Genomic DNA, 27,471 nt, shown 5'->3' on the forward strand with positions numbered 1-27,471 from the left:
TGGATAGTTTGTTTTGCTGCATTGGCTTCAGTATTCATCCAGTTGTGGCCTTTAGCAGCTTGTTTGAGGTTGCAGACAAATGCCTTGTAAGGACTGCCTGTCAAATGCATTAGTGCATAAGAGTTAGTTTCCTATGCTCGTCATATTACAAGAGATCCAGTATGCTACATAGACCTTTTCCATCTCCTTAGAAGTCGACCGTTGACCTTTGAGAAAGCATTGTTCTCACTTTGATATGACTAAGGCTAACAGGACATACTTTGAGAAGTAGTGAAATCCAGCATATGGGGTCGGCAACTGAGCTCAGCAGGATTGTGCTGAAGACAATGAAAGAAACTACATTAGTACAAAAATGTCTTTATTTCAACTCCTGGTGAGCATTTAAAAAAAAAAAAAGGAAAAACACCTATACACATCCTCCTGGTCTTGAAGTAGGAAGGTCCAACAATATGGCTGCCTTCCACGTAATCAATCATCCAGGCTGACAAACTGACTCGTGCAATATGGCTCCAAGAGCTGTGCACAGTGCAAGAACATTCCAAACGCTTCATGATGCACGCGCACCTGCTATACTAAGTACAATAGCAGATGTGCTTGCATCAGCATGTAAACTACGAAGATAGTTTACATGTTGCAAAAAAACAAAGCCTTGCACCTCAGTGCAAAGCAATTTCTTTGGATCACGGCAGACAAATGTAAACCCCGAGACACCCAATCTAGGTCCTATCGGTACATTGATGATTATGGCGCGTTGTCTGCTAACTTTTGGTACAAATTCGTGACGTTTTGAAGAGGACGGTTCGCAACACCGAGCAGTGAAAAAGTAAAGTGCTGGTGCTGGCGCTAGTGTAAATATGGTTCCAGTATTAAATACTAGGGATCGATGGTTCCCTTAAAAACCGACGACCAGTTCACGCTTTCCACTTTTCCCCCACTTCCTCCTCTTCCCCCCTTCTACCCTGTCCGCTGTTGCCCGTTTCCTCCTTCCCTAGGGTGAGGAGGATATTCTGCCTTGCAGAATCGCGTGTCTGGTCGTCGGCCTTTAAGGCACGTTCACACTCGCGATATGATCTATTCGCGCGACAACTTTCATCGCAAAAGCGACCATCACGGAAAAAAAGCGACGCAAATTGAGCAGTCGCGAGCTTACCCGACTTTCTGCGATGCGACCTGGTTGCGGAGCGGCCGAGCCAATCGGCAGCGTTTGGAGTGGAGTTCTCAAGAAGCGCATGCCAGTGTGACCATGTGATTTTTTTGTGATGCGATCTAGTCGTTTTGCGCGACTGCTTTACATCGCCGGTGTAAAGCAGTCACGCTTTACACCGGCTATCATCAATCCCTTCACCAGTGATACTGATAAGCTTGTACGTGCCCAGGCCTAAGACCGCCATCTTATCATTTAAGGTAATGTACCAAGTATGGCACTATCATGCGTTTCGTTTGCACAAACCGCTTCCAGATAATCTCGTGCAGATGTGAAGTTGACCGAGATTGATGTGTCGATGAAGGTGCATCGAAGAAGTTTTGGAGTTCGTCTTCTAGGAATGCAAACTTGATCTAGACACTCCATGTTTTTTAAAACATAGCAGATTATTAGCAGTTGTGTTCTCCTCAGATGCAAGTTAAACATGCATACAGGCCCACTCCCGGGATACGCAAGAGAATGAGAAAGGCAGTAAAACTTTCCGTCGGGAATGATCTTCGAGGTCACCGTAATAAATACCCCCACGTTAAGGCACGTTCACGCAATGGCGCTTGCTTACGTCTTCTTATATTACGTTGCAAGTCACAGTGACGTCTGTGCTTCGTTTGTTGCGCGCAAAGCTACTCCTTGAATTGGTTGCCACACTTCCTACAAAGCATGCTTCACTGCGACTCACAGTCGTAGCTCAATGTAAGGGGCTGTCCAAACAGGTCGCAGCAGATGCAGCACACAGAAAAAAAAAAAAAACAGATGCGCTGCGAAACTTCCAGCGTGCAAGTATGTTTTCAGCAAGGACATCAACCACACAAACAGCCAAACGTTCCTCCTCCTCCTCGTCTCCTCCCCTTCCTTGTTTTTGGGAGGTTGGGAACTAACAAAACAGTGGACGACGTCACGACAGCCAGCAGTGTGTGGGAGTGGCTATCCAAGTCTACGTGATGAGCACACTCTAAGCCTCCGTCCAAGAACGCAAGCGTAGGGAAGCTTTCCCCCCGGCAAAGAGAAAAAATGCGACCAATTGGATCGTAATTGAACGAAGGCCTCCACTCCTGGTACAGCAAACGCCGTGAATGCAAAGAACGCGTCTTGTTTGGACAGCCCTTAAGGAGACGTAAGAAAACGGTATGGTGTGGACGGGCCTTCACACCCCACCATGACAAAGTTTGAAAGGCACCGAAGGAGTACGAGGCAGTTCGAGTACGGTGCCTCAAACGCGTCTCCGAACAGCGTGTGGTCCCGACGTCGCAACAAATGACGTCACGAGAAATCTAAGGATCGCTTTCTTTTTTTTTTATGCGGTAAACACACTGGTCGGAGACACATTCTAGACACCGTAGTTTGCCCGAAATCAGCGCCGTTTTTCCGGCTCCGGATCTTTCACGAAGAGCAGGCACTGGTCCACACCGTCGGACTCCGAGTCGCTCTCTTCGTCGTCAGAGTCGGTGTGGTCCAACTCGTCGTCGGAATCCAAGGTCGAGTCCGAACAACCCGTCGAGTCACTCGAACACGAACTGCTGCTGTCGTCGCTGTCCGTCGAACTGGAGTCTGTCGTCACATCCGTCTGCTTCTGCGCTCCCGCGGAAGCGGGCTTGGCGACTGCCGGTCCGCTGAACTGCGGATCCAAAGCCGTAGCCAACGGATTGGAGATGCACAGCGCCCCCATGGAGGCTTCGACGGCGTTCACGGAGACGGATGTTTCGGCAGATGCCTCTTGGACGGCGAGAAGTGCTCCGGACTCAAGCTCGGATAGGTCGAGTCCCACGTCTTCTTTGTGGACCTTCACCTGTTCCGAGAGATCCGACAAAACGACAGGTCAGAAGGGAGTACCAAAGACAGGCTATCTGGTAGCCTACTGAGCCTCACAAACTTTGTTATCTCTTCTTACTGTATCTGTCCCCGGTCCCATAAAAAGATGCGATAAAGGTCATTTTGGCTGTGTCAATGCTTAAAGTTCTAATGCTGCCATCTTGGGAGGAATCCCAATGATTACATGCACTGTTGTGCTGCAGGGAAGTGACTTTAGATGCATGCATGAGGAGAGCACCAGATGACTTTCTTGATGCCCAGCCACAAAAAGTTTAAACGATACTCGCACCCACATGTGGTGCACGTGACCCTGTCACATGCGAGGTGAGCGGTTGGTTGTATCGAATGTGACCGTGAAGTTTCGCTCGCTTCCATCCGGAAGGATTCACGTGAGCGAAGCGAAGTCGAAGCGGGCGAGGCTGTGGTGGCGGGGCCCCGAGGGGCAGACGACGGACCGGGATCAGCTCGTTGCGGTTCGCCGTGTGTCCGGAAGGCCTTAGCAAACAAAACTCGAGGAGCGGCTGTGGTGCGCGATGCGTAAGCTGTGCGTACCAGAGTACTGTGCTCGCTACGTCTGGTAGGTTTAGCGAGAGCAGCGTGAAGGCAAGACCCTGATGGGCGGAAGATGGACCATGACGAGAGGACAAGCCGAGCCACCGAGCAGTTTGAGTAAATGAAAGTGTGTGGTGTTGCCAAGACCAAGTTTGGGCTTTGCAGTGTGAACGGCTGCAGAAACCTTCCGCGGCGAGTTTCGTTCACCGGCATGCCCCTGTTAGATTACGTCCCGAACTTAGATTCTTGGACGGCGAGAAGTGCTCTGAACTCAAGCTCAAAAGCGGTTCTCTTAGATTTCCGAGAGCCACCGAGCTGCTCAAACGACGGATTTCAACCTTTTGTTGCGACAGTGACTGAACTTCATCGAAGTGGAGTTTCGTTCACTTCAAATCTGATGACTTCGACAGTCGTGCCAGGCCTGCCCCTGCGTTAATACATGAGTTGTGAGTGTGCGCTTGTCTGTTGTCTACGTGTTCCTCTTCTCTGTCCTTGTCCCTGTGTGCGCAACTGTCACTATGTTCAAGTTGATCCAACGTTGGTCACGATACATATTCATAAAACATCCTAGTCCAACTCAACTGCATGGTTCAATGTTGGTCATGATGCATACCAAGAACACCCCCAACTGTACTGTGAACTCGCCTGACTGTGAACGCACCACAAAATATTTCACACTGGCGTGCACAATCGCAGTCCAAATTCATAAGTATTTATAGTTCTTTCGATGCAAAACACATTTCTCAAGCAGAATGAAGTTACGCACATTGTTAGAACGTTGGTATCTACTGACACGATGGTAGCAAAGTGTAAAAAAGCATAATTTTTTCAATTTATTGTTACACGACCAAATAAAAGGCAGCAGGCGCAGTCAGCTGCTGTGATCGTGAACAGAACCATGGTGGAACCTGGTGCCACTCAGTTCATAGGCGCAACCATATCCCATTCACTGCTCACGTGTGGTTCGTGTTTGAAAGGGAAATTGGCAAGGAGAATGAGAAAGAGGCAAGCGACAAAGGAGGATGGCTTGGGAAAGCTATGTGACTCACGTCATATACCCTCCCCGTGCATGCATGCCTTGGGAGATGCTTTCCCCTCAGTACAATTCTGCGCTGCAAAGATGCCGCACCATTTAACGTAAAATACCAGGGGAGCGCCCACCTAACTTTCACTTAACAGTAAATTAATCTAGACATGGGCGCTTGTGCGGTCAAATCGGGTGCTTAACGTATAATTTGTAGAATTCCCAAGTTTTGCACGCGTCAATAGTGGGCGCTTGAACGAAGTGGGTGCTTCTGCAGTATTTTACGGTAGATTCATTCGCCTATGAGGAATACTTTTCCACACAGGCACTGCTGTACCGCAGAGAAGCGATCGTGCATGCAGGCACGCTTTGGATAGAATGCTTTCAATGTGGCATACTGCTCCACTGCAAAGAAGCAGAGCTACATTCATCTGGGAGGAATACTTTCCCCTCAATGCATTGCTGCACTGTAAAGAAGCGGCAGCACATTCATACATTTGTCTGGGAAGAACGCTTTTCCCTACATGTGCAGTTGCACCGCAGAGAAGCAATCATGTGTGCACAAATGCTCTGGATGGAATACTTTCACTGCAGCCCACAAAGAGCACTGCAAAGAAGCAAATCTACATTAATACAGTTTACTAAGAGAGATGGCTTTTCCTGCACGCACCACTGTGGAGAAGTGACCCACATACACGGTTTTGCTCAGCCTGTGCTAGTATATGGAAAAGAGATAAAGGAAAATAGCAGACAAGAAAATACCGACGTAGGTAGTACAAAAATGGTGAATCACTTTTTCAAAACTTACATCTTGCAAATCAGGTATGCCACTGTTAAACACATACATAAAAAATGTGTCGGATATAAGCACGAAACCTGAGAAGCTTGCGTCAATTATTCGCCGAGAGAAACACTCACCTGCTTCAGGGCATCTGCCAAGGAATGCAGCACTTTAGGTCTGAAATAAAGTTTTGAATTACAACAACTTTCTTTCGCTTTACAAAACACGTCCAATTCAATTCAAGATAAAACCGGGAAAAGTCCAATTCAAGATGAAACTGAAAAACTACTTGCCAGTAAAGTTTTCATCAGTTCTGCACATCTGAAAAACTCAAATATAATCACAACTACAAAAGAAAAAAAAAACATCTGAAGCTTTACATTAACTTCTGCAGAGTGATAAGTCTGTGGTTCTAAATAGCCACTCCAGTCTCCTTTCTAACCGCAGTTAATCAACAAAAGAATGGTTAATGCTTGTTTGGGACAGATCAAATTTAAGTAACTGAATGTGGTAGATACATTTCCAGTTTAGAGTCTAACTACCATTTAGGCCTCTCACCAGTAGGAGGTAGTGTCTTTATAGCAGCAAATGCCATATTCCAAAGACTTCTCGAAAATATTGCGCACAGTTAAACCGGTTTGCTATTTTTCTATGCATTTGTGTGTGTAAAATAGATGTTTTTAGTTTTTTTTAATGAAAAGTTTTTAGAATTAGATATGCAACAAAAACTAAACTTTGACAAAGGCCAAACACCCCGAGAACTGGATTTCACAAAAAAAATTAATTAATACAATGGAATCTTCTTAATTCAAACTTGCAGATAATTCAGACTTACATGCAGGTCCCGTCCTATGTGTTTCTAGGAAGGAAACTCCCGGTAATTCAAACTTTGCATTATGCAAACAAAGTTCTGGTCCCCCTCGGGTTCAAATTAATGAGATTCCACTGTATTAGCTCAAAAAAAGTCATTATTCAATGATGAACTCCAAAGGCACAGAACTACAACGATAACCTCTGAAAGAATGGGCCAGTCGATGCCACAAGCAGCAGCACCCGAAGGCTCAAAAAACTCACTTGACGGACTGCACCCAGACAGCATAGTCCGTCACGTAGAGGTCGTTGAGGACGTAGCGGGAGTCGTGTTTGTTGAACATGCTGTGGACGTCCAGCAGGCATCTCAGGACGTACCTTGGTCCTTGGAAGGCAAAATGAGACATCCACGCATCAATTGAGATTCGCTGCAACCTCCTTGAAACTCGGTTTACACGTTTGCATTCAGGTGCGATCGACTGCATTGCAGCCACCTGCAACTGCTTCTGACAGAAAACCACACTGGTGCCATCTAGCGGTTAGCCCGGGAACCCTTGCGATCTGCGTACAACTAGACCTAAGGTTTCGTAGCACTTGAGAGATCAAATCTATGCGCCACCTACGGGAAATAGTCATCCGTGGATCCTCGTTGAGACGTCCCCGGATAATACAATTTCCCGGGGGGTACATTCAATGTTTCGCCAACTTTCAATCGGATCATTCATTATTTTTGGCGGCCAGCAGACAGAACTACCTTCTTGCAAATGTGGAGTGCTCGGCGAGCGCTCGACCTGTGGCCACTCGCCGCCTTTTAGCTTCAATATTTTACACCACCCCTTCTATCACAGTCACGACGACTACCCCACCAATTTCTTCGGCGGTACAGCGCGAGAGAAAGTTACGACGACAGCATCGGATGAATGCGACATTGCTGCAAGTTTACAAATGAGCTGTTCAACGATCGAAACGGTATTAATGCCAAATTTTCTGCCGGCAGTTGCAATCGATGCGAGTGAAGTTCTCACGCTATGTACGATGGCAAGCTCCACTATTGTTCCACATTAAGGGTATGGCGATTAATTGCCTTGGCAGTAAATCTGAATTGTGTATTGCTTCCTCGATCGGTAAGGCTTTCGCATTGATCGCGGTGCCAGCGAGGTGTCGGCAGGCCACTTGGGGTGTCTTCAATATGGTGAATACGAGTTACTCCGCCAGGTCGTATCCTGTGACATTACACATAGAGCAACACTGGATGCGGGTAGATTCCACCCTACTCGCGTCCACGAGATTGAGTAAATTTTATGGCACTTGTGCGGTTAGTGCCAGAAGCAGTGTGTTCACGTATTGTTTTTTAAGCGGTTCCAAAACAGACCCATGATTGAGAGTTACTCTCAGTCACTCCAGCAAGCACCTTGAGCATATTGCCTTGAAGGGGTAGAAAATGTCTGCACTGTGAAGAAACTTGCATAGATTACTTCCACGTATCGACCGCGTACCCTGTCTAATACTTCGTTCCCCGCATTGCGTGCGGCCAAAAAACACAGGGGCAAAGAATGCGAAACTACTAAAACAAAGTGCTAAAACCAACTGTAAAGATGGCTAAAAGTGAGGCAGTGTTGATAAGACGCAGGAGTAAGCAAACGGCCTTAGCAGACAACGCGAGGCGCAATAGCCATGGCAACAAAGGGAGAACAAACGTCGTGACCAATGGTAGTTGCACGCTTCCTCGAATGCCCACTTTGGCCAATCACGGTTTCGCAATCACGAGGAGGAAAAACACAGATTACACTGAGGCTATGCAGTGGTTACCATTTTGAAGGGTAGCAAAAAGAAGAAAAAGAACTTCGCTTCAAAACAAGACCAAGATGGCGGCCGTCTGCCAAGTTGAACGCGAGTGGCAACCGCTCAAAGTTTGGTTCAATTTTGCAGCTTGAGCGGAATTCAAAAGCCGCTGAGTGCTCGTAAATTTTTTTTTTTTTTTTGTGGATTAGGTGCTGATATTTAGAGAAGAGGTAGTTTAAAAAATATACAACACAAAAAAAAAAAAGTTTTTTGCACTAGAAAATTGCTATTCCGCTGTGTAATTGCCAGGGAAAAAATGAAAGACGTTTACAAATATTTGTAATGCGAATTTAGAGTGCAGCTCTTGAGGAAGAGGAGGGGAGGGTATGGAGGGGAACGTATGCCCCTCCTCTTCTCCTCCATCCCCTCCTCTTTTCCTCCATCCCCTCCCATCCTCCTCTGTACCCTCCCCTCCTCCCACAGTTTCCCGTTAAATTTAGCTGAAAAATTGATGCCACGTGATCTCAACACCAATTCAGTTTCCCCGCTAAATTTAGCGGGGAAAATGACAACACATGACTTGGTGTCACGCCACCTATGAACAAATTCAGTTTCTCGCTAGATTTAGCGGGCAAATTGATGTCACGTGACTTCAACACCACTTCAATTACCCGCTAAATTTAGTGGGGAATTGAATTGGTGTTGAGGTCAAGTGATGTAACTTTTCCCGCTAAATATAGCGTGGTTACGCCCTACGCCGAAGCCGCGAAACATAGAAACGGGCACCCAAGATCTGCACTCTACAACAAATTATTTGCCTATCCGCAGCCGCGTGTGGTGGTTACGGGAACTACGGTGAAACGTCCTCTGGGGGATGCGCGAAAGTCAACAAAACCTGTCCCCCTCCACTGCCACACTCGCCGTCAGCCCCGTGGCCAACCGTCTTTTGTGTCGATCGCTTGTCGCGACCTTCGACAATGCTGATCCTGGAAAAGCCGACAATTGCGGAGAAAGTGGCTGGGGTCTCTGCAGAGAGAAACTAACGAAAAACCAGATGGTCTACTAAAAACGTCACTCGAAAGACGGCATGAGAGTTGAGAGGCGATTTGACCTTCTATTTGCTTTTTGTTTTTTTCTAAAATAAGAACTAGTGCACACAAAAAAAGACGGTTTTCTGTTCTTTCTACAGGCGTCACGAATTACCGCAATTGATTGGCCAAGTCAGAAAAAGGTTGCACCGCCCCTTTAAGTTCTGATCATACGATTTCCTGTGTATCTTTTCTTTCTTGCACTGTTTTTTCTAAATGTATTACTGAGGTTTTACTGTATATACTAATTTAGGCGAGGCAGGTAATACAGTATAGACCACTTACAACGTAACCGCTTATAGTGCAGGACCGGGTATAACGCAGCTTTTTTAAACCGCCGGTTCGCCTCCCATAGAACTCCATGTAATTACATACCGCTTAAAATGCAGGCGCGCGAAGGGAAATACCGGTTATAGTGCGGTTTCTGCTACAGCCCGGCGACCGCGCCGACTGACCGGTACAGCGAGCACGCTTCCTTGTGCGACACTAGATAACGGCGCGAGCCGCAAGCGGCACTCGCGGGGCAAGGAGGTTGCTCAAAGAAGCGGGGAAGCGAAGAGAGAGGCTTCAGTTGCGATAGTGACGGAGGGATGCACGCACATGTCGTTCACATGCGTGCGTACCTCCGCTGCATTGAAAACAACCGCAACGACAGACCAATCGCAGGTCGAGGAGAAGTGTTCGCGCGCGTTGCATGCCGGTCACGGACCGGCTGCTTCTATCTGCAAACATGGCGTCGGTTGTGATCGTCGACGTCGACGGCGTGGTGGAAGCTCATCGTTCCGCGTAAAAGCGGTATCCTTCACTGTGAATGTTCGTTGTGTGTTGCTGTGATAATCCAGCACATACTAGAAGGGAAGATCCACCTATTTGTGCGGCGATGTCGTGGCGACATTCTCAAGACGGCAGAAACGCCCGTGTCGTCGTGCTTGTTTACTTCGACTACAGTGGTGATTTCTAAACATTTGTGTTTTCGAACATCGCCCGGATTTCTTATTTGGAGCATTTTATGCCAGTGCTCAAGTTGAAGGTATTACTGGCACGTACCGTATAAAGGATGCGAATTTTCACACGTTTTCATCACCGGAGAAAAGTGATTAGGGTTAGCAATCCTGAACACTCGCAACGTCCGTCCGCAACCCGCGACGCCGCTAAAAGGCTGCACCAGGCAAAAGTCGCTCATTTCTTTCAAAACGTGTGACACACTTGAGAGAGAAGTGTACTAGTCTGGTGAAATAATGACTTTCCTCAAACTAAGCTTTATTTTTCATCTAACATAAAATAAATTCTTTTACAAAGGTAAGTTGTCTGATGGCATGTATTTTGGCCTGAAAAATTGATGTTTTGGTTATAGTGCGGATTTCCGCGACTCCCACGACACACGTTATATGCGGTCTACACTGTAGAATGGAAAATAGTGTCTCAGTCTGCCCCCCCATTAGCATCACTGACTTAATGCAATTGAAAATAGACGAACAAGGTAAAAGCCACTAAAAAAAATTGCCAGAGAAAGTCAATTTGCGAAAGAAAAAGACAAAGGTCATGGTGGAATCTAGCCAAGGGAGCAGGTCCAAAAAACTGCGGCTGCATAGCATTTCTAGAATTATTTCAAGCACACGGTGAAAAAATGATAATACTGAGATCGGAGCTGTTACAGAACTATCAGATGGAACCAGTGTGTTTTCTCGTCGTAAGCGGCCACGGGCGGTTGCACTACGGTCGGCCGCACTCAAATGCAAGTGTGCGGACCAGCTTCGAGCAGTCTCTCACCCAATCGCAGAATCTGTCCGACGTCGGTGACCACGGCACGCGAGAGTGCCCAGTGGCGATGCAAGGGGTAGACCAAACTCCGCCGGACACAACAGCGTACCGTCTGCTCCAGGGACCAGAATTCCTGGACGGCGTGATGGCATTGCGCGGTTTTGTTAGTCATGAAAAAGGAATCGGTGCATTAAAGTACACGACCTCCAGCAATGCTCGAGGTTGGGTAAACGTCGACATTTCATTTCCTTAGCCGGACCCACGTCGTGTGCATTATTGACGGTTAGTTGGTAGTGCAAAGGGATCAATGCATCGTAATACACTATACTCCGTTCTCCCTTACTGCCCGACATACAAAGAGTTTTCTCGCAAGGTAGGGAAAATCCTCCTCGCTACCCTTCCCATTTCCCCTTCTTCCACTGCTATCTTGATGGGGAAGAAAGAATCCTTTTGTTGGGCCTCGATTAGCCGGGATAAGCTCCCGGCTTATCCGGCCCAAAGCTGCAGCAACTAAAAGAGTCCCCCCCCCCCCCCCGCTGTCAAGATAGAAGTGGGAGAGGGGAAAAGGGGAAGGGTGGCAAAAAGGATTGTCCTAACTTGCAAGAAATTATTTTGTAGGTCAGCATTTAAGCTGAGATTGTAGCCAAAGCTACAAGCACGAGCTAGCCCATGCTCCTGGCTTTAAGACATGCATTTCTAGCGCGAGTGCTCGTTCTGCGGAAGAACTCTTCAAAGCAGCAAACTCGAGTTCTCTCGTGCTTGAGGCATTGGCTGCAGTCTCAGCTTAAAGAGCCCCTGAAAAGAAAAAAACTGTTTTTTTTTAAACAAAATGGTTGAAACACGTGTCAAAAAAAAAAATTTATACGAAAAATAATTTTTTTTTAGCAATATTGACGGCGAGAGATTTATTTGAAATTCTGCGGGCAAACTCCTGACGTCACAAAATGGTCATTCACTCAACGAGATGAAGCCATTCCACCTTTCCTCCACGCACCCAAAAAACCGAGAAAGAAAACAAGTGGAAAGGAGGTGACTACCGACCAAATCGTGTCTCGCGCCGTCAATATTGCTTTAAAATTATTTTTTTTTCGCGTAAAATTAATTTTTTGACACGCGTGTCCCAACCACACTGTTAAAAAAAAATTTTTTTTTTTCTTTTCAGGGGGGCGTCTTTTGTTGTTTAGAATAAGCATTTAGCGCATGTCGAGCGAAGGCAATGCACCATTGCGAACACCAATAGCAGCCCGTGAACGGCCCCGGATGTACCTCAAATAGAACGGGCCACAGGTACAACAATTCCTTACTACAGATCCGAATTTCGTACAAGACTCGACAGTAGATGAGATGTATCGCACCATACATGCGATACATCTGCCATCGAAACTGTCAACTTTGACCTGCGTTTTTAGAGTGATAGCCCTGTCTATCGCATGCATGCCAGTGCATGCACACGGTTACTTAACTTTCCACAATCAACTGTGCAAAAAAAGATTAACAAGGTCTGAACTAGAGGCACCAAATAAGCTACACTCAGAGTATGGGCACTCTACTGCCCAAATGTCCTGTGGGTGCCGCCATTTTGTTGCCTGGGACAGAGAGGGCACAAATGTCAATATATACAGCCTGAAAAAGTGACTTCCTAAATTTTAATTACAATGTCAGCAAGCCTGGACGATATTGTTCTGCTCCGTCGGGGACTGTTTTAACATTTCTGGGGGACAAAAAAGCATTTTTTGCAATTTCGGATAACCGACAACGAGAACTGAGCAACAGAATAGCTGAAGTGGCATACTCTGGAGCATAGACAGTGACTCTAGTTCAGACGCTAGCAAAAAATTAGACTCGCACCTCAAACCAGGAGAGGGTGGCGCTCAGTTTGCTCACGGTCCAGCCAGACTCCACCTGAGGGCAAGGTCAGATCAAGGTCAACTATACCAGCGAACCAAACCATTCCGTCAGTTCTCACCACAGCATCTGCCAACATGCTCTTTGTCGTCTTATTAGTTTCTATGCTTCCCTCCTGCCACAGTTCCACCACAGATAATGCAGGTACAACCGTAAATGTCATAACACTTTAAAAAAAGGAAGTCAAAGTTTGCAGACGCCACAAAGCGTCAGTTTTAGCAGATTATGCCGACACGTGAACAGCACAATATTTGTCAGGAGACATCGTAATGTCCTGCAGGTGTGTGGATTACTGTACGACAGCAAAAACCAAAAAGAAAGAAAACAGGACTCACGTTGTTGTCGCCCTCCGTGACCCGAACGTTGTAGGCGTAAGCAAACAAGATGTCCACCAACCCCAACAGAAGAGAGGCTTCCGTCTGCTTGTCAAGAAGATGTGCAGAAGTGTGGTCAAGGCATCTTCAAGCGCCATAGATAACCCATTCTAAAAGCAGTATTTAAAGAACTCAAAACATGGTTTTCTGCCCGCTCCAGTGGCTATAGGCCTGTTTCTCTCAGCCAGGGAAAGCTGTAGCGTGCACGAGACACGACCACAAAGGAGGTGCCTTTGGTAGCGTCCACGAAACGCTATCATTTAATGCTGACATGAATTGGCATCCTAGCTTCCCATCCATATGATCCACGGGCGTAAACTAGCGTCTGTCAGCGTCCCTCAAAGCCTGTCTCTGGGCACAAACAGAGCCTTTGAAAGGACACAATGTGATCCACAACAGCAACGCAAGTTAAAAATATTTGATTTTGCTCGCCAAGGGCGCTGCTTGAAACTTGAGGCCTACAGGTCTATAGACGACGCTCTGGCTCTGTACAGATAACCCCTCTTGTCTAGCATCTTTAAGCATTCGGCAGATCCCAGTCGTCACAGCCACTCTTGCCGTTACGGTAGGCCCAGAACTGGATTGGATGCTGCTAATGTTGGTCCATAGCCAGAGGACGATCTGCCTTTGACATTTGATGACACTGGTCTAATGATGTCCAGAGGCAATTTGGTGAATATAGTGTGAGTGTTAACTTGGGGGTCTTTAGTTTCCAATGTGCATTGGTGATTATATGATTGCACATTGGTGGAAGTAGTTCCACAATGATAATGGGACTCGGCATAACAACCTTGTGCGCAAAGGAGCACCGTTTGTTCCAGCGCCAAGCGGTGATTCCCGCAACACGCCTCACACTACCGCAGCATCGCTCAACAAGATGCAGAAGAACCCACGATGGGTTAACAAACTTCTAAGAGTGGTGGCATAGCTCCTCGTCGCCGAAAGGATATATTCCTTGCGCGGGAGATTCCTCATCTTGGTCTTCTCGTCTTCCGTGAACTGAACTGAAAAAGGCCACCGGGAACATATTTTTTTCATGAGCCACATGCAACATGAAAAAAGCTAGTCGAAGCAACAATACACTACACCAACTGGCCGAAGGGCAAAATGGCACACACTATCATTTTTCCCGCAAATTTCCACACTTCGCTTCCAAAGAACCCGAGAGACTCACAAGGGGCGTCGCCTGCAGCCGGGTCGTTGGTGTCGCCGAGCCGAGAGGCCAGGTTGGACCACGGAGCGGTGTACGCGAGGATCCCCTCAACAGCCGCAGGTTCGTAAAGGTCAGCCCTGCGTGTCAATGAGGCGGGCTGTTATCCTTTGCCAATGTTCAACGCCACTCTTTCCGCCTTGGATCAATGTAAGGATAGAAAAGAGAAGAACTCTTTGTTTGCCGTCAGTCGCCAACTTTTTGGTTCAGACGCCGAAACACAAAGTAACCGTCGCCGACAAAAAATACCTAGATAAAAACAACAGGTTGCAGTGCAAAACAAAGTAAGATAACTCGGTGTATCTGTCCTTTGTCGTCGAGTGTAACTGTGGAAGTACTTTTCGGCTCGATGGTCGACTAAATTAATTAATCGTCAATCGTTGTGTGTGGGCTGCGCCAGGAACCAGAGCACATACGTCTCGGTAGAAAAGTTAGGATGCCAAAGTTTGTGAGATCTGGGCGAGGAATAAACACTGGAATGTTTGTGCTGAACTCACAAGTAGTGCTCGTCGCTAAAGTGCTCCGCTTCCATGGCCAGCCTCTCTTCCCTGGCGATCCGCACGCTCTTGTGCTCAGGATCCACAATGTCCACAATGTCTGGAAGTTCCTCCTGGAAACGTTCGGGGCATGACAATCAACCCGTCCCAAAAAGGACGCTGCAGAATTGAAGGAGCACTTTGCGACGTGCCACCGACTTTGCACGGGTTGCTCGTGTGCCGAATGTGCAGAAAGCCGCAAGTCAATGCAAAAAACAAAAATCACTTCGACATAGAAGTTTGTGAGAAAGTTGGGAGTAAAATAAATGTAACATCCAAATTGAGATGATAAGTTACTTCAGTTACTGCAACTAGTTACAATAGACCATTTTTCCAAGCGCCCCGGCCAGCACTCGAGGAATCATGGGAACAATGTTCCTGTTCATCAAGTATCTCGCTTCGTCCATGCCCAGTTGTGCTGCTTCAATATGAAAATGCACCAACTCACCCAGTTATCCATTCTGTTTCAGTAACCTACCATTCTAGATCCCAAGTAACTATAACTCAATTACTCTTTCAAGGTTAACTTTAAACAGATTTTCATCCAAACTTCGACTCCTCACTGCCCAGGAAGCAACAGAATTCAACGGAGGAAAAATGGACACTTCCACAGTGTGCCATAATAGTATGAATCAAAGTAACCTTCAGCATCCCTCCAAAGTTCCATTCAGCGCTGCGTCGACCTCTACTGACCTTCACCCTGGCGATGACCCCTGTCCGCTGCCTGTCAAAGCCATACTTCCGCGTGCTTCCCTGCAACAGGGACGCTTCGTCGTCTGCTGTCCATGGCGTCTGTTCCACCTGCCAGTCAAACTCTTCGTCTGGCGCATCGCCAGCCGTCAGGCCTGCTTCTTCGTTTCCTGCGAAGTTTCAGGGCCCCTTTACACTTTCAGGGTTCTCCTGACCATAACCTCCTTCTAACGCAATTAAAACTTTGGTCCCATGCCTTCGGACGAAAACCTGGGTTAGAAAACATCAATTCTTTCACCTTTTTCTGACCAGAACAAAATGTTAATTTGCATGTTTCATCACTGTAAGTCATGCAATGTTGTTTGATATATTCAGTCATGCGATGTATGGCTCTATTTGTGAGCAGTTGTATATCGCATAAATTATTATTATTTTTATTTTTTTGCAGGTGGTGTTTAAAGGTTTCTCATAAAATTCGACATGCTGTATCATTATGTTCTCACTGCCTTTGGCTGCATTGCCTTGAAATAGAGGTTTATTGGTTACACATCAGACAAGGCATGAATTGATAAAACCCAGACTTACCGATCTAACTACGTAATCTGTAATGTCCAAAAGTGGATTGTCAAGTTGTTTGAATAAAGAAATAAATATTTAAAATAAAATTATGACAAGCTATACATCTCAGTACACATAATGGTGGAATAAAATTTTAGAAAATAAACTTCATATGAAAAAAAAATAAATGTACAGTGAATGACAGCTCCAATACTCGGAAAACACTACAAAAGCTGCAATGCAATGGTTCATCCACACACATAATCTTCAGAAGCCTGATAAGATTGAGCAGCTACATCCTGGTACTAATAGTCGCATCTCCAACACTCATACATTTCACACCGAACGCTTTCCCCCGTTTCTCCCAAGATGCCACAATACACGACAAGAAGCTGCAGTACTGACATTAAAAGTTAAGTTTCCAACGTACACACAGGCTGCTCGACGTTTCACCAAAAAGATAACACACAACAAAATTTAGAAAAAGTAGGACGCAGCACTTCCCAGAAAACGCAAAAATGGCGAGGCAACCGCGGAGACTTTGTCGGTGAAGCAAAAATCCCGCAAAAAAAGAAGACACCACAGTCTGCAGCCAATGAAATTGTGGCGTTAGCCGATACGAATGCTGAAGAGCGAATCACGAAGCGTGAACACAGTAAGTCATGGCCCGCGTTTTTCAAGCCATCGGCGAATAAGGAAGTGGAACTTCAAACATATGCAAATTACTCAGTTTTCTGAATAAAAATTCTAGACAAAATAAAAAGGGAAACTGAAAACAAGGTTTACCGACAACTTCAATCAGAGGCGTCGAAGTGGACGGCTTTGGATTTGGAGCCAGGAGCTTTGTCAAGAGGTCAAGGCCCGTGAAGACCTCGCCAGGATATTGCTTGGGCATGTTGATGACAAAGGTACCTGCCAGTGCAAGAACATAAACAACCCAATCCTCCTTTTCCGATGGTAACAACAATGACGCCTGCGCAACATATTTACAAAACAATCGCTTCACGTGAGACAGCCCTCGAAGAAACTAATAATCGAGTGAAAACAAAACCGGTAAGTTTCCAATTGCGAACGACAAATTATCATACGAGACAACCGACCAAGCGAGAGTAGCACCGACGGCCCTGTGACGATTAGGACACTCAAAGAATGAGGACGTGCAACTCGTGTCGTGAAAATGCGCTCGGAGAGTTCTACTGTGAAAAGTGTCCGATATCATTTCACCCGCAAAACTGGCTTTTGAGAATGGGTTTGTTACGCAGTCGTAAACCGGTCCGCTTTTCCCAGGTCGTGTTGCAGTCACTAGCTCCGATGAATAAAAGGAAAACTTACTTCAATGTTTGGTTGTAGCTTTTTGAAGACAGGGCAAGGTTATGAAAGAGTCAGAACTTATACATTAGATGTTTAGACAACGTGAGATTGGTCTGCCCTTGTGATATGGGAACACTGGTTCAAGGCATAGATGAGAAATTAACGCCAGTTCGGTACGGCTACTAGTCCGGGGTCTTTGGCATGCATCGTGCAGCAGTGACATGCGACCACACGCCAGTTGACGCTCGTCGAGATTGAAGTGGGCAGGAATGGAAATCGCATACAGGATCCCTGGGTTCAGCAGTGCGAGCTTTTGGTCCATGTGTTTCGAGCTGTGCTGCACAAACGCAGTCGGCTACCTGTTGCCCTACGAATGAATTAGTGTCCGAGAAATGACCATTTAGCGTTCTCTTTCCAGGTCTTGTTTCTTTTCGCTCTCCTACCCGGTGATTATGATTAGGGATGTTGCAAACTTTTGGCGAACCTTTGAACTTTTGGCAAATGCGACAAAGTTTGACTCATGAACAGTGTGGCCCGACCTCTTTTTTAGAAGTTTTGGGTTGTGGAGAACGAACAATTTGTGAAGTTTAATAATCAATGCACTTTTAAAGCTGTAATTGCCTTAGTAATATTAGACAAAAAAATAATACATCCAACAAATGTTGCACTTTTCCTCCAACAGGCGGCATCGGCTCGTTTATAAATTCTTGCACATGCGCACATAAGTTAAACTTCAGTCTACCCCGCTCCTAACTTCGCGTTGGGAGTTACAAAACATCAAACCTGGTCGAACTCGAGCCTGCGCAGGTTCCCAACATCCCTAATTATGATGAAGACGATGACAAATATTATGATGATAAGGATGATTATAATAAATATGACAATAATGATAGCGTTACTGGGCCTGCTGATCACATTTACAGCTGACTGCACCAACAGATATGGAAGACAGAATGCGAAATGCGCAGAAGTCGGACAAACCATTGTCAGTCTCATACTTTGCCGACTCGTTCCCATTCTCGATCACCTTTCCAGGAAGGTTTAACCTGCGTAAAAAAAATAAACAAATATTATTTAACAAAAAAAAAAAAAGGTTATATTTTTTTCACGTAGCTTTGTTATTGTTGCCGCTTTGTTGTTGTTTTTCGGTGGTCGTTACCTGAGGTAGTAGGGCTTCGAGTAGAACTTGAAGTCTTCGTCATGAAAGTATATTTCGGCGTCCGAAATCTGAACAATGGAAAATCATGGCGTTACACCACGGGTAGTACCTCCTCCAATCAAGGCGGTCGGCAAGTCAAGCTCCTCAGCCAACTGTAATATTACTCTACGGTTAAGCGATATCACACCGGAGATCTTACCTTAGAATACGGTGCTTTGATCTCAATGATGAGAAAGGAGTTGTCTTGTCGGAGCTCGAATGCTGGAGTCAACATCTTTTTTTTTAAGAATCGAGGTCAACCTTAGAGGAAAGTTGTAAAACGATAGCAAACTCTTAGGTGCGAGCTACCGTAAAAGACTTTTAGCTGAGATCGGTGGCATGCTTCAAGCGTCGCTATTTGGCATCTGCAATTTTGCGCGGGCGAACTCCTACAAGTTGATATTACACGTGCCGCAAATCATTCTTCATGTTTACACTTTTTCCACGGAAGTGGATTGAGTTGGCTACTGTTGACTTTCGTTGGAATTAAAATAGTACTTGCTTTCAGTGTTGCCTGTTAGTTTTTCAGGAAACAACCAACATTAGCGATTTTATAAAACTGTCGGCGCGATTCGTTATTTGATTGCAGTTGAACAAAATTTCGCTTTATTTTTAAAATTTAACTCATTTAAAAGTTAACATTTTTATTAACAATGGCGTATAAAAAGATAAAATAGGTTTTCTCTGCGCTGTTCTAAACGTTCCCCAGGTTCCCCGCCAGGCGGCCCCTCGTTCTTTCTTTTCGGTCGGGAACTCACGTACGGCACGAAAGGTATGTCGGTTTCGAACAAAATCCTAATTAATCGGCCATTTCTGAGGGTTTGAATGTGTGATTTATTTGCTAATATCTAAATACATTGCCTCGCGTCTCGTCGGCTATTGTTATTCCGGGGAGTAAAGGTGTTGATGGCTTCAGAATTCGGCACGATTTCAACTGTTCGCGACAGTTCGTATCGTCCGTACAGAATTTTCGCGTGATGGGTGAATTGTATTAGCTTAAACACATAAAGCTTTGTGGATTACCCGTACCAGACATCCTTGTCTAACACCACGAGCGCATTGTCTGTTACTGTAGCTAACAGACCATCAAGCGTCTGCTGTCCATGTTTCTCTGTTTGGTGCTGACATGCGTTACATAAAATAGTTATTTAGACCATTAAAGCCATGCTTCCAAGATGCACCACACATCTGTCACATATAAGCGTCAAAAGCTTTGATTGGTTGCTCATCAAACTTTGAGTTTGTATTAACATTCTTGATTAGAGTATCACAATTTTGTCTGTTCCTTTGCAGTGTTTTACATGCATGCAAAATGGTACTGGTATGCGTGGCTAGTATAAAAGGTAGCATTCAAATTGGCTAGCATTTTGTGGCCATCTTCCCTCTCCAGAACTCGGCCAATCAGAGTTTCCCCATCTGCTTCGACAGCCTTATTTCTCCCGATTGCCCCTATTTCCTTTTTCCTACCGGCATCGCTCACCACCGCCACCAACTGAAGAATAATACTGCGCCCTAGTTAAGTTCCGGCATTTTCCCTGTCCGCACCTAAAAAGTGTCCTCGGTCATTCTCTGGAAACTAGCTGGAGTGACCGAACAAAACGGGTGCCACAGCAATGCTCATTTTATTAGGCGTTCCCGCTGGCAGACCACTTCTTTTGCCGGCGGGGTCAAGAAGTGCCAACAATCCGTTTTCGTCATTGACGAGTTTACCTGCCTTTGCTCTGCACGCAACCGTTTCAGTTCGCCTCTCTCCACAGTCGCATAATTGTCGGTTTTCTGGCATCTTGTGTCCAGGAGCCGTGAGTCTGACGACGAAGCCATGGCAAAGACCAAGAACCACACCAACCACAATCAGAGTGAGCCCCTTTTGCGGCCGCAGCCCTGCCCCACCGCGAAGGCGTTGGGTCGCTGTACTTCCCTGTGAACGTCGCAGTGTTCGCGCAAGAAACAACATTGCCTTGTTTTCTTTCGGGCCATGGCGTCCCTCTATAGAAGTGTCGGTTCTTGTTGCAACGGTTTTCTTGCTCTGCACCTAAAAAGTGTCCTCATCTGTTCCCAACACAGGAATTGGGTGAACAAAACGGGTGCCATAACAAATGCGTACACTGTTAGGCGTTCCTGCTGGCGATGCACTTCTTGCCTGCGGGGTCGACGGGTGCCAACATTAAAATGCCTTCAAAAACTTTTTTTCTAAATTTAGCTTGGAAGTACAAAATTTGAGTAAATCTTTTTGAAGAAACAAACTCCAAAGCATGCCTTGAGCCGCGGGCACACCGCCAATGCATTGTACAGAAACACTGTTTGAGGCGCGTTTCTTCCTTTGCATGACGGCATTTTCACATTGGTTACACAAAACTGTCTACAGACAAATTTGAAGCATACATACGCATAAAGCAAACGTGCTTCGAACGTGCTCGAGGCGTGTACGGAGATAATTTACTCGTCATGTCTGCAGCGAACACTGTCGTATGATGTATTGGCAGTGTGACCGAGACTGACAGTGCTAGCTTACCGTATGGGTGTTGTTATATGAGCACCCCAATGTTGGGGAACTTTGGTCGTGTTCCAGCATTTCCTTGACCTCGCTCGAGGGTAAAAATTTTGTACCTTAGTGTTAGAAAACCTAGTCGCGTCCATCGACGTTCTATTCGTGTTATAACATGAACTTGACCTGCAAGATCAACTCGTATTTACTCAATCGAGAATTTAAAACTCGGGCTTTGCGAGTGAATGTTACTCTGTTTCATGCTTTGGCACGACCGAACTGAAGCATCTGTTTAATTCTATGAATGACAATTCTGCTGTGATCGCACATATATTGAGAACCAAAACACTCCACTTCGTTGTTGGTTTTTTTGCGATGTTTTGTTGGCGATTCTTTTGTGCCTGACGTTGTATTTGCCTTTCAGACCGCAAGGACCACAGGAACGGCATCAAGCGGCCAAAGAAGGGCTGCCACCTGTCCATGCGTGGCGTAAGTTGGCTTCCACTATGTCGCGTGGTGATGCAGTAGTATCAAGTCTGCTCAGTGTGCCCAAGTCATTGATGACGGGTTTGAGATTTTACTCGGGAATAGACAGTAGAACGTATTCGCTCGACTATACAAATGTGCCACATTGGTCTTGGGTACTTCTCTCCTCGGTTCGTATCTTCTTCTTTTTTTTTTATGCACTGTGTTTATACTTTTCTTGTTCGAATTCGGCTGGTAGCATTGCGTGACGAATATAAGAAGTAATGCTTTATTTCATTGTAGGACACAAAACTGACAGCACTTAATTGGATTAGCCTGCAGCTACTCGCATAGCAAGCAAATGTTGAGACTTGACATTTTTGACGCTGTTTGATCAATTCTATCGACTGGTAGTGTCTGCTGCACTCCGTTAACGTGATACGAAGTATGTCATGTTTCCACCAGGATGACTGTGTTTTGCCAAAGATTGTGCCCCCGAAGTTTGTAACCGTTTTTTTTTTGCATCCATTTTGTAGGATGTTGCCACTGCGATGCACCTTGGTAGCTTTCAGTAAGTTCACGTAAAAGTGTAAGAATAGCTCTTCGGAAAGAATGTGGTGATAGCTCTGCCTGATGAGGGAGTTTCAATGAGTTGTTTTGATGCTAGCCATTTGTCCCCAAACAATTCGCCATCACCAATGCTCGCAAATTGTTCGGGACTTTGAGAAAATGGAGGTTAAAGGGACCATGAAATTACTTTTTTACTTTTTCCAGATAACTTTTACAATAAACCGTCAATGTTCACTGAATGCCGAACAGGCATCCGTTTTCGTCTCGGTTTATTAACTTCTACGCAAAAAATTAATGAAATATCGACTTTTTCTTGACCGCAAAACAAGCCGTGACGTACGATGTTTCCGGAACCGGAAGTTCTCTCGGAAGTAGGAGATGGGAGCGTTAGCGAGTTGGGGTGCGCCGGTGGGTTTTACTGCGCCGATGTCACCGACGTATTTTCTGAATCGGCGCCTCTCATCGCCGCATCGCAGCTGAGCGAAATTCAATGAGATACGTTGCGCTACAGCGACAGCATGGGACTAGTCCCATACGCCGGTATGCCTGTTGGGAAGTGCAGATGAAAACAAATTGCCGCGGCGTTTTTCGCGGTCTCGGAGATGCAGGAGCGAGCCGACGTTAAAAAAGATACGTTTTAACTACGAGTGTCAGCAAGAGCCACGTAAATACCTGTTCACACTCGGAGCGGACGCGCGCGTTTGATGAAGTGCTGTATTCGTGCTGTTGGTAAGCGCTTCGGGACCGATCTTTTACGATTGCAACTCGATACTGACGCGACACTCGGCAAAGAAAGGTTGGGCCGGTATTGCACGTATACCTCCCACGAACTGTTACAGCTCGACAGTGACGTGCAGTCTGTCAGAATAAAAATGGCGTACCAATAACAAAGGGTACATACCGTGCTACGAAGGTAATCCATACAGCGTTTATTTCAGCTCTATATCACACAAAACAAGGAGATGATCGACGAGGGTCCCTTTTCGACGAGTGTTCGTCAACACTGCCTCGGAAAACAAGGGGAAGAGATTGACCTCACTCTTAACCTAAAATTGAGGTCAGCGATCAAACTATAATACGGAAGGGTCCACAAGGGTAGCGCGGGCATATTCCATTCAGTACGCCAGCCGGTCGTAGGCAGACAGACGGTCTTGCGACGAAGCAACGCTGCGCCGAGTCGGAGTGCCTGCTAGGCCTATATTCTGAGAGCTTCGTCGGAGCGGGATTCGCGGCTGTTGTCGCTCTTCTCGGGTGTTTGTGGATCCAGCGTTCTTGTTCGTCGTGGTTTGTTTTAGGTACATTTTTTTCTTGCTGCTTGAAGTCGGCACGCGCGAGATGAACACATAGAAAAATAAACGTTCAGTCAGTCAGAGTTTTGAGAGGAAGGAAACCAAAGGAAATAACCGTTCTTATGTCGGCCCTGCCCTACTGCGCACGCGCAGTAGTTGCTTCGTTTACCACACGATAGATGGCGCTTGGCTCTCAGCATTATCAAATTTGGCAATTTTCGCCACACATCTCTAATTATGCTACAAAATGTGGATCTGAATATTATTTAACAAAGCTTTTAGGAAACATTCGCCGGCTATTTATTGTTTACGATCGCGGTGCTGGTGAGTTAGGCTCTTACCCAATAGGCGACCTGGATTTGGCTGACGTGCTCCATTTCCGCGGATGCATCGTAGTGAACAGGCGAAGGAAGGAAGGCGCAAAAGAGTCCAGTTTTCTTTTAAAAGTTCTATAGCAAATAATTTTTTTTGGCTCCTTAGTTTTGTGTTTTTGTGTTTCTTTTCACACCTTTTACGACGTGCGGTGGATGAAATTCGATTTTAAAATCATTTCATGGTCCCTTTAAATGAGTCGTTTCGAAACGACCGATTGGACCCCCAGAGTAACTTGGGAAGGGTTCAGCTGAATTATGATTTGCGAAACAGGGCAGATGGAACTGGACAAGCTTCGCCGAGTGGTGGAAGTCTTATCTGAGGCGGTCCAAAGAGACTGCTGTGGTTTGGTTTAAAGTGAATATTCGTTCATCTACGAGACATTTGCCGAAGTCCCTGCCAGTAGCTAAAATTCGAAAAAATGGAGTTTGGATCTTGTCACTGACTCAAAAGCGGTTCAGTCACCATGCGGAAACTTGGTCAACTTAAAAGTTGCGCCGACTGAAAATGCAACACTACGGCGTACGCAAAGAACACCTCAAGCTTGGAAATCTTTAGGTTATGGCACTCACTTCAAAGCATTGGCATGTGCTTCTCAAAGTGCATGTCTGGCGGTGTTGAACGATAATTTTCAAAGCTCTCAAAGGGATGCATTTCATTTAAAATTTAGTTTGTACAGTCGAATCTCCTTAATTCAAACTTGTGGATATTTCAAGCTAACATGCGGGTCCCATCCTACGCGTCTCTAAGGGAGGAAACTCCCGGTAATTCAGACATTGGTTTATTCAAACAAATTTTCTCTCCCCCTCGAGCACGAATTAGCAAGATTTAACTTTCAAAAAGTTTTTTATATATATATATATATATATATATATATATATATATATATATATATATATATATATATATGACAGAGCAAAACAATCACAACAAACTAAGTAATGACCTCCAAATCAGTATTTTACCAGTTTTCTTTTTGCGTTTATTGAAATAATTCGCCTGGAATCTGTCGTGTGATGGCGGCTGCAGTGCGCCGTCGGTCGGAGGAGGCCAAATGCACGAGAATTTAGGTGGCGAACCTGGACGGCATATGCAGATGCGCCGGCAAATCATTCATAGACAAACCTTTTGCTTCGAAATAGTGCCTCAGCTTTGTTGGACCGCCTTGAGGTGTGCATTCCACCACTCTTCCAAGCTCGTCTTCGAAAGTCTTCCTCTTTCACGCTAGTTCGTGCACGGCAAATCGTTATGATTAGGTCGAACCGTGCTGACCTCCCGTGCCATTTGCGTGCGCATGCACTGAGGCTGAATGGCGCATTGAGCAAACGGGTATGGAGCCGCCGGAAATAAGCGCGTGACAGGCTTTTTAACTTTCCCGTGTGCTGGTCTGAATGGCCTTCAGCTGGAGTTCTTCTCGTTACTTGAGAGAGCCCGCTTGTTGCACTGGAGCAGCGCACGCAGACGGGAGAAGTTCCTGGCTAGCCATTGTGTGTGAAAATTTCGAGATTCTAGTTAATTGAGCGTGCATACGTCCTACATTTCAAATGCCTTTTTAGCGAGATTTAATTAGAAACGGGACTATTAAAGCCAACTCAGACACAAGAAAGCATGAACTAAAACATCAATCGAATGCACTAGGAAGCCCAGCAGACGCCAGACTTCCGGGACGAGCATCGAACTTCCTGCTGCTTCACCCGCGCCGGGCTTGGAGAGCAGCTACGCGCCGTCCAGTCCTCTATAGCGAGGATCGGCGGCACATTTGCGTCGGCGAATTGGTCGAGGACGACAGTTTGCCTCAAAAAGACTAAAACCCCTTATTAACAGACCACATTTTGTCGGCAGTCCCTCTCCGTTTTAGGCGACCTTTTGCTGCCAATAACTGACAGCATGTGTAACCAATGAGATGACAGCTTTGGCCAATAAAAAAAGCCTAAGAGTGACGCAAGAAGAGTGCGTAACAAGCCGCACCCCGCATTCCCTAAGCTGTTAGTGAATAGAAATAGACAAAAGCCCGCGCGTCGCAGCGACGGTCTTGGTCGGCCAAACTTGGGAGGGGGTGTCAACGCGCTACAGTTGCGTGCGCGGCGTGACCCCAAAGGCCCGTCTGACGGTTCTCGTGGCTCCCACAGGTTGACCCCAAGTTCCTCAAGAACCTTCGGTTTTCCCGGAAACACAACAGGAAGGGGCTGAAGAAGATGCGCGCCAACGAAGCCGCCCAGCTCCAGGCCAAGGTTGCCGCCGCCGCCGCCACCGCCTCCACGTAGTTAATAAAGGACCTGCGAACGTGCCTCCGGACTCTGCTCAGTTTTGTTGCAGTGCCTAGAACACGACTCCATGTTTGGCATGTTTTGTGCCCTCAGTTTCTGGCCGGCGGCATCAAATGGAACGATCTCACCAGTCGGCTAGGCCACCAATCCTGCGCGATGCGTCGAGGAAACTAAAGTTACTCCTCGACGCATCGCAGGAGTAACTTTGCCGTTAGGAGTATGGGAATGTAGGACCTCTTGTACGCAGAAGTTATGGCAGCATCACGCGTGCACCTAAAGCTCTGGGAAATTGAGACGATGGCAACATGGGTACAGTGCCAAGATTGCAGCAACCCGAGTAGCAGTTCCTGGTATGTATGTTACTGTCTCCGAAGCTTCAATGCATGAATGGCAGAGGATGCTAAACATGCCAGTCTGAAATGCAGTCCGGGCATCGTGGTTTCATGCAGACTTTTATGGTACTCGTTACAAGCATTGCTTGTAATTTATTGTTTTAGTAATTTTGTTATCCCTCGATTATATTTATTAGGAAGTAATGACATTAGTAATTGATTACGTTTGGAAGTATACTGAAATTACTGGTAACCGTTACTTGTTTTCACCCTCCCGTTGCTAATGGTGCACTTCGTACAAGTTTCCATACTGCGGAATCCTCAAACCAAATCTCCCAAGACGAGTATGGTTTACCAATATTGGTGGATTAAGAAAAGTAGTTAATGATTCTGTGATTCTAATCAATAATAGACGGGACAAAAGGTCCATTTTCAGACGGAGAGAAAACTTGAAAATCCAAAGTGATCCGAGAGGTAACTTACTTTTTCAAGTCGCAGCCCAGTACTTTTCGTGTTCGAGCAATCGAGTAATATAATGCGGAGGGCAAGTTCGTCTGCTCCTTGCGCAGGGGGTAGCGGTGATGTCAGAATGCCGAGCCCTGATTAGCTGATCGCAACCCCCTATCTGAGCGTCGTCTGCTCCTTTGCAACGTCGTCTGTGTCTGTCTTGCCTTTCCTGCGACTTTCAAAAGTGCAGAGGGTTTACAAAACAATCTTGCGCCAAAAATATGCGTAAAACAAAACTTGAAAACAAATTTGTATTCACGAAACGAAATTTTGAAGTTTTGCGCAGGTTGCCACAAAATCCTACGACAGCTCCGAAGCTGTCTTACGCACTTCTTACGATCAAAACAGCATGGCCGATAGCGTCGCGGTCGCGACGACCAACGGACGTTCATTTTTCTATGTGCGCTTCTCACGCGTCCCGACTTCAAGCAGCAAGAAAAAAGTAAAAAGTACTTGAAACGAACCACGACGAACAAGAACGCTGGATCCACAAACACCCGGGAAAAGCTCCAACGGCCCCGATTCCACCGACAACGACCAAGCGAGCACGGCAGATAGGCCAGCAGGCACTCCAACTCGGCGACCGTCTGCTCA

The 27,471-nt window shown here is 46.2% G+C and overlaps 2 protein-coding genes across 2 annotated transcripts; one reads left to right on the top strand and one right to left on the bottom strand.

The window, feature by feature from the left end:
* Nucleotides 1-341: 341 nt before the first annotated feature.
* Nucleotides 342-19,030, bottom strand: LOC8030242 (protein SHQ1 homolog). Its single transcript, XM_029982718.4, has 14 exons — nucleotides 18,751-19,030; nucleotides 18,552-18,619; nucleotides 18,374-18,438; nucleotides 16,868-16,993; nucleotides 15,527-15,693; nucleotides 14,795-14,907; nucleotides 14,262-14,377; nucleotides 14,038-14,091; nucleotides 13,049-13,149; nucleotides 12,657-12,710; nucleotides 10,818-10,941; nucleotides 6,442-6,562; nucleotides 5,505-5,544; nucleotides 342-2,987 (listed from the first exon to the last, which is right to left on the bottom strand). The coding sequence occupies exons 1-14, from the start codon at nucleotides 18,823-18,825 to the stop codon at nucleotides 2,553-2,555; spliced, it is 1,659 nt and encodes a 552-aa protein (XP_029838578.3). The 5' UTR covers nucleotides 18,826-19,030; the 3' UTR covers nucleotides 342-2,552.
* Nucleotides 19,031-19,301: 271 nt separating this feature from the next.
* LOC115322390 (60S ribosomal protein L29) lies at nucleotides 19,302-26,058 on the top strand. The gene is made up of 4 exons (XM_029982720.3): nucleotides 19,302-19,362; nucleotides 20,385-20,446; nucleotides 21,500-21,564; nucleotides 25,901-26,058. Exons 2-4 carry the CDS (start codon nucleotides 20,410-20,412, stop codon nucleotides 26,033-26,035), a joined length of 237 nt encoding a protein of 78 aa, XP_029838580.1. The 5' UTR covers nucleotides 19,302-19,362; nucleotides 20,385-20,409; the 3' UTR covers nucleotides 26,036-26,058.
* Nucleotides 26,059-27,471: the final 1,413 nt, after the last annotated feature.

The sequence above is a fragment of the Ixodes scapularis genome, unplaced genomic scaffold, assembly GCF_016920785.2.
Source record: "Ixodes scapularis isolate PalLabHiFi unplaced genomic scaffold, ASM1692078v2 PGA_scaffold8__174_contigs__length_109621045, whole genome shotgun sequence".
Classification (NCBI taxonomy): domain Eukaryota; kingdom Metazoa; phylum Arthropoda; class Arachnida; order Ixodida; family Ixodidae; genus Ixodes; species Ixodes scapularis.

What these genes read in the sequence shown, in the direction of transcription:
- LOC115322390 (XM_029982720.3), top strand. Translation starts at nt 20,410, where the DNA reads ATGGCAAAGACCAAGAACCACACCAACCACAATCAGA. An exon ending in CCACACCAACCACAATCAGA is followed by an intron (nt 20,447 to 21,499) that starts GTGAGCCCCTTT and finishes TTTGCCTTTCAG; the next exon opens with ACCGCAAGGACCACAGGAAC. An exon ending in GCCACCTGTCCATGCGTGGC is followed by an intron (nt 21,565 to 25,900) that starts GTAAGTTGGCTT and finishes TGGCTCCCACAG; the next exon opens with GTTGACCCCAAGTTCCTCAA.
- LOC8030242 (XM_029982718.4), bottom strand. Translation starts at nt 18,825, where the DNA reads ATGTTGACTCCAGCATTCGAGCTCCGACAAGACAACTCCTTTCTCATC. An exon ending in GGGTCATCGCCAGGGTGAAG is followed by an intron (nt 14,908 to 15,526) that starts GTCAGTAGAGGT and finishes GAACGTTTCCAG; the next exon opens with GAGGAACTTCCAGACATTGT. An exon ending in CGGACAGATTCTGCGATTGG is followed by an intron (nt 6,563 to 10,817) that starts GTGAGAGACTGC and finishes TTGCCTTCCAAG; the next exon opens with GACCAAGGTACGTCCTGAGA.